At 45.7% G+C, this 6,881-nt stretch overlaps 1 protein-coding gene across 1 annotated transcript; it reads right to left on the reverse strand.

Moving 5' to 3' along the window:
* Nucleotides 1–1,076: 1,076 nt before the first annotated feature.
* Nucleotides 1,077–6,177, reverse strand: TXNDC2 (thioredoxin domain containing 2). The gene is made up of 2 exons (XM_034943755.2): nucleotides 5,867–6,177; nucleotides 1,077–5,566 (listed from the first exon to the last, which is right to left on the reverse strand). Exons 1-2 carry the CDS (start codon nucleotides 5,973–5,975, stop codon nucleotides 3,837–3,839), a joined length of 1,839 nt encoding a protein of 612 aa, XP_034799646.2. The 5' UTR covers nucleotides 5,976–6,177; the 3' UTR covers nucleotides 1,077–3,836.
* Nucleotides 6,178–6,881: the final 704 nt, after the last annotated feature.

Below are 6,881 nucleotides of genomic sequence, written 5' to 3' on the forward strand. Positions count from 1 at the left end.
ATCTTGGCTCACTGCAACCTCTGCCTCCTGGGTTCAAGCGATTCTACTGCCTTAGCCTCTTGAATAGCTGGGATTACAGGCACCTGCCACCATGCCTGGCTAATTATTTTGTATTTTTAGTAGAGATGGGGTTTCACCATGTTGGCCAGGCTGCTCTCAAACTCCTGACCTCAGGTGATCCACCCGCCTTGGCTTCTCAAAGTGCTGGGATTACAGGTGTGAGTCACCACTCCCCGTTTGGTTGATTTTTTATTAAGTGCATGCATCTTTCTTACTGAGCAAAAGAAAATGTCCATACTCAAGCCTTCTGCCAGAGAACATAACTTTGACCTGGCTGCTGTTCAACTATTATCCAAACAGTCAAAAGAAGTGGTTCTCACAATGGGTAATTTGAAGGGCATAAATTGATTATCTGCTAGTTTAGATTTTATCCCTGGATCAAACTAGATCATCAGAGAGCCACACCTTTGCGTTGCTTTTTCTTGGCCCTACAGAATGCCTTCATAGAACTTTGCTTTGCCTCCTCCTTTGACTTATGTTAAGAATGCTATTAAATCATCTTAAGAATCTACTATCACAATAATTTTTAAGGATATTTTGAGGTCATTGTCAGTGACATCACTTAGTAACCTAAATATAAAAAGGGACCTTTGACAGAAATGTCTTTAATATTATGGTACCAGAAAAAGCAGTTAGTATAAGTCACTGATGTTAGATTTTAGGGGCCCTGGTCCTTAAAATTGCACAGTGGGAGGCTGGGTACAGTGGCTCATGCCTGTAATCTCAGCACTTTGGGAGGTCTGGGTGGGAGGATCTCTTGAGATTAGGAGTCTGAGACCAGCCTGGGCAACATGGCAAGATGCCATCTCTACAAAAAATATATATATTTTTAAATTAACCAAGCGTGGTGGCTTTATCTGTAGTCTCAGCTACTTGGGAGGCTGAGGCAGGAGGATCACTTGAGCCTAAGACCATAGTGAACTATGGTCATGCCACTGCACTCCAGCATGGGCAACAGAGTGAGAATATGTCTCAAAATTAAATTTAATTTAAGTGTTGTGAGGCTCACTAAGTTATCCAAACAGGACTCTGGTAGCACAATGTTTGAGTTAACTGGTTAAAGTCTAGGCCTATATGTCTAGGCTAGTAGAGTCATGTTGAAGCTAACCTTGTTCATTATGGAAAATAAGAACAAATTTGATTGAAAAAGTCAGAAGAAGGTCTCTCTATCAGAGGGAAATAACAGGTGGATATATGCACTGTCACTAAAAGCCCATTTCTATGAAAATGCAGTACACCTGAATCTAGAATCCTCTCGTTGAAAAGCCCTTTGCCATTATGGCTTCAGCTTTTACTAAAGAGTCTTACCAAGAATATCCACATGAAAAACTGTCCTGAATTTATTATAGAAAAATCTTGTCAAGAACTTCGTTTATCATCGAAGTCTCAAATGTAGTGTCCCAGATGAGAAATGTCATTCAGGAATTTAGTTAAGGAAAAGCTTTGACTCTTTTGCAAATTCCTAAGCCTGCTTATTTTGGGTGATGACATCTGGGTATTATTGAATTTATCTCTTCTCTCTCACTTGCCAAGAGTTCAGAACAAAATTTGCTGCTCTAACAGAGCCATGATATGAGCCCACAGAGTTGACACGTTACTCACTTCACGGCTCTGATTCCTCTTTCTGGTTCGTTAGCTTTATCATTAATCCTTTTGTAGGCAATTCCAAATCTTTTTTGGAAAAAAGGCCAAGCATATAAGGTATTTCATTTTGTTTGCAGTTGTTAGGCCATTGTTAAGGGTGCAAATGAAGCCTATAACTGAGGTACCACTAAGGAGAGTCACAATAGGCACATGATGGAAGGAGATGGGGCAGTCTTGGTCCTTTTTTTTTTTTTTTTTTTTTTGAGACACAGTCTCACTCTATCACCTAGGCTGGAGCGCAGGGGCACGATCTCAGCTCACTGCAACCTCTGCCTCCCCGGTTCAAGTGATTCTCCTGCCTCCTCAGCCTCCTGAGTAGCTAGGATTACAGGTACCTGCCACCACACCCGGCTAACTTTTGTATTTTTAGTAGAGACAGGGTTTCACCATGTTGGCCAGGTTGGTCTCGAACTCCTGACCTCAGGTGATCCACCCACCTTGGCCTCCCAAAGTGCTGGGATTACAGGTGTGAGCCACCGCGCCCAGTCCCAGTCTTGAACTTAAGATAGGGATTGCAACTCAGCTGGCTAAGTGAAGAAGCCAGCCAGGTTCTGCAGCAGAAGACTGGAGAGAGTGCGCCCTATCAGATGGAGGCAGCTGCCGCTCAGACCCCAAGGTTAGATTGGTTTTCTTGAGGTAAGGCAAGCCTGGATTGCCAGATCTTACAATTTTTCAAGAAAAGCTAGACATCTAGATTTTTTTTTTAAATCCTGATGTTTGAAATGTTGGCAACAAATTCAAATTTTTAAAAACACTCTGGACCAGCAAAAAGTAGAATGGTGACTGCCAGAGGGTGGGGGAAGGGGCAACAGGGAGTTGTTTGATGGGTGTTAAATTTCAGCCACACCGATGAGTAAGTTCCACAGATCTGCTGTGCGGCATCATGCCCCTAGTTAACAGTACAGTACTGGGCACTTAAAAATGTGTTAGGAGAGTAGATCTGTTAAGTGCTTTTACCATGATAGTAATAACAATAAAGCACAGTGACACATGGAAACTTCTGGAGGCAATGAAGGTGTTAATTACTTTGATGGTGGAGATGGCAATCAAGGGCATATGCAACACATCCAAACTAATCCAACTCCCTCCATTAAATATGCGCAGTTCTTTGTATATCAATTATACCTAATGAAGCTGGTTTTATTCATTTTTAAAAACCCACTCTGGACTAAGCCTCTGTCTATGGTTCAGACCTGGGACTTTGGGCTCATAGACATCTGGGGCTCACTAAGTTGTCCAAACAAGACTCTGGTAGCACTGTGATTAGGTTAATTCATTAAAGTCTAGGCCTATATGTCTAAGCTGGTAGAGTCATGTTAAAGGCTGGCTTGTTCAATATTGAAAATAAGAACAAATTTAAGTAAAAAAGTCAGAGGAAGATCTAGGTATTATGAACTCAATTACCAGGGAGACGAACCAGGAACTCTGCCATCAGGGCACTGATGTCATAAAGGCAGCAAAGATCCAGAGGACTTCAACCTCTGAGAAACCTGAAGTTCCGATCTCTTGTCTGAGATTTTGTGAGCGTAGATTATAGTAGGTAGAGCCCTGGACTTGAAATCTGGAAGCGGCCTTGATCTCACTTCCATCACCAACAAATCAGATCTTGGAAAACCCACTGAATTTCCCAAGGCCTCCGTAGCACTTCCGGCACAAGAAGGAGGTTAGCTAAGATGTGAATCTTTCAAATTCCTTATTTCCAAACATATCTTATCAGAATCCCCAAAGATATGTGACATGAGAAAAGAAGTTTCCATTCACCTTTCAGTCATCTACCTCTATAGAAAAATTATCTAAATTTTCAGTCTTGCTGCAAACACTAAATGCGTGAAATTTTCAAAGACAAGTGAAAAATAAATACATACCAAGATTGAAAAATAGGAGACCATGGGACTTAGCAGTCTTCACCAGGGGAATTTCTAATTTTATACTCTCCCACTAACAGAAACACAGTCGCAATGTACTTTAATGCTTGGACTCTTTTTTGAAAAGGGTAGAGTTAATATTATCATGTACAAGCAGTGCCATTTGGACATACACTTTTGTTATACCTGATCACTTTGTGTAAATAATAAAAGAGAACTCAAAAGCTATAAACATCTGACTGCCTGCAATGTTTTCAGAATACATGTTTACTTTAATTCTGCAATGACTGCTTCGAGTTTTTCCTTACGGGCACCGCAAAGCTCATCCACCTTTTCTTCTTTTTTATAAAACTGAAAGGTGGGGACACACATGATGGCGCACTCTCTCACCACCTCCTCACAGTTGTCAGCGTCCACCTCCAGGAACACCACATCCTCATGCTTCACAGACAGGGCATGGAACAATGGTCTGATGGTCCTGCAGGGCCCACACCACGTGGCCGAGAAGTCCACAGCCACCAGCCTCTCCCCGGCCTCCTTCAGTGATGCCTCAAAGTCCTCCTTGCTCAGGATCACTTTCACCTTGTCCCCCTCCGGGAACTCCATTGTTTCTTCTTCAGGCTTTAGGATGTCACCCTCCTTGGGTGGGGTGGCTTCTTCTGGGGACTTGGGGCTGTCATCCTCCTTGGGCTGGATGGTTTCTTCTGGGGACTTGGGGATGTCAACCTCTTTGGGTGGGATGGCTTCCTCTAGGGACTTGGGAATGTCACCCTCCTTGGGCTGGATGGCTTCTTCTGGGGACTTGGGGCTGTCACCCTCCTTGGGCTGGATGGTTTCTTCTGAGGACTTGGGAATGTCACCCTCCTTGGGCTGGATGGCTTCTTTTGGAGACTTGGGAATGTCACCCTCCTTGGGCTGGATGGCTTCTTCTGGGGACTTGGGGATGTCACCCTTCTTGGGCTGGATGGTTTCTTCTGAGGACTTGGGAATGTCACCCTTCTTGGGCTGGATGGTTTCTTCTGGGGACTTGGGGATGTCACCCTTCTTGGGCTGGATGGTTTCTTCTGGGGACTTGGGGATGTCACCCTTCTTAGGCTGGATGGCTTCCTCTAGGGACTTGGGGATGTCACCCTCTGTGGGCTGGATGGCTTCTTCTGGGGACTTGGGGATGTCACCCTCCTTGGGCTGGATGGCTTCTTCTGAGGACTTGGGGAGGTCGTCCTTCTTGGATTGGATGGTTTCTTCTGGGGACTTGGAGATGTCACCCTCCTTGGGCTGGCTGGGCTTCACTGAGGCCTTGGGAATATTGCCCAGCTTGGGCTGGATGGGCTTTGCTGAGGACTTGGGGATGTCACCCTCCTTGGGCTGGATGGTTTCTTCTGGGGACTTGGGGATATCACTCTCCTTGGGCTGGCTGGGCTTCAGTGAGGTCTTGGCAATATTGCCCATCTTGGGCTGGATGGGTTTTGCTGAGGACTTGGGGATGTCACCCTCTTGGGGCTGGATGGCTTCTTCTGAGGACTTGGGGAGGTCCTCCTTCTTGGATTGGATGGTTTCTTCTGGGGCCTTGGGGATGTCACCCTCCTTGGGCTGGCTGGGCTTCATTGAGGCCTTGGGAATATTGCCCAGCTTGGGCTGGATGGGTTTTGCTGAGGACTTGGGGATGTTACCCTCTCTGGGCTGGATGGCTTTTTCTGAGGACTTGGGGAGGTCCTCCTTCTTGGATTGGATGGTTTCTTCTGGGGACTTGCAGATGTCACCCTCCTTGGGCTGGATGGTTTCTTCTGGGGACTTGGGGCTGTCACCCTGCTTGGGATGGCTGGTGTTTGCTGAGGACTTGGGTAGGTCATCGCCCTCCTGTGGGGCATCAGACTCCTCTGTGCGCATGTGGAACGTGTGGCTGACCATGGGGAGAAAGGCCTCTTTGGCCTGGGCTATGGCCAAGAACTCTAGGGCCAGGAGAGGCACGTTGCTGGACAGGACTAGTAATGAACTTTCTGTACCAAAAAACATAAAATAAAATAAAATAAATCAAATAGAAATGCAAGAGAAGAACCAAAGAAATTCTCTTCATATTCCAAGGAAGACTGATGTCACTCTTCGAGATCACGAATGAAGTCTGATGAATGATGTATTAATCTGAATAACTCATTCAGCAGAAGGACAAACAGCGTGTGGTTACACGTATCTTCTCTATTCATGTTCTTAAGCTACAACTTTCCCTTCTTGGTTCAACACCCTGCCCGCTCCCTAACTGCATAGGTCTTTAAGGCAACCCTCTTTCCTCCCCTACTTACCATTAGCATCACCTTCACTTGTTTCTTCCTGAGTGCCCAGCCTCATTTCTGGTTTTCCAGAGGCTTCAGCTTTAACACTTTCCATTCCTAGTTCCTTGTCTACATCCATTCCTGATCCTTCATAGATGCCTCATAGTAAAGGCCGTACCCTCCAACTTTTTCCAAGCTATCCATCCTAACATCAAAATATGAGTAAAACTTACATTTGGGTAGCACGTTACAGTTGGTTTTCCCTCTCTGTATTCACAACAGTGATATTTGAGAGCTTCAAGGTGGCTCCCCTGTGCTGAGGCTGAGACTACGCATTCACTGGCATCATTTCCTAGAACACAACAAACCACTGAGGTCAGAACCATTGTGACTAGTTTACACATGAGAAGCTATGTAGCTCACTTAAGGTCACAAAGCTAGGGTGGGGGCAGGCTCCAAAGCTCATGCTCTGCACTGTGAGGCTGTGCTGGACTGCTCGCCACAAGTCCCGTCCAGCCTGGGTTCTGTGAATCAACCTTCTTATCATCTTTCTCCAGGATCCCCCAGCTCCAACTTTCTCTTTACGACTCACCCATTGTGACCAGCTCCTAAGTATCTCCTCGAAACCATGTTAGCCTCCTCTGCAAAGTGTCCCACAATGTCAAATGTTCAGCTCCTGCCAGACAGCCTCTTTCCCCACCTCCCCCACCTCCCAGGCCCACCAGCCCAGCCTGTGCCCTCCCCCATGCAGACACATCCAAGTACACGGCTCTTCCAGCCTTTACATACAGGAGAACAACCTCTTTGTGAATAATCCTGGTTCCATAAGCCACATCTACCCCATCCTGTGGAATGGGAAGCCAAATACCTGTCCCCCAGGGAGACTTATTTTATTAGTTCAGGACCACTGGCTCATTTTCCACGCTCACTCTGCACAACACATCCAGTCCAAGGCGGGAAGAATCAGTGTGGAATTTTGCCTTCTCTACATATACTTTGAATAAATCCTCATATGTTTCAGTTTCGCCCCAACAATATAAGTGTT

Source organism: Pan paniscus, chromosome 17 (genome assembly GCF_029289425.2).
Source record: "Pan paniscus chromosome 17, NHGRI_mPanPan1-v2.0_pri, whole genome shotgun sequence".
NCBI lineage: Eukaryota > Metazoa > Chordata > Mammalia > Primates > Hominidae > Pan > Pan paniscus.

Bases quoted from the DNA above. Each gene is read 5' to 3' on its own strand.
- TXNDC2 (XM_034943755.2), bottom strand. From the start codon at position 5,975: ATGGATGTAGACAAGGAACTAGGAATGGAAAGTGTTAAAGCTGAAGCC. The intron at 5,567-5,866 runs GTAAGTAGGGGA...TTTTTGGTACAG, and splicing joins AAGTGAAGGTGATGCTAATG to AAAGTTCATTACTAGTCCTG.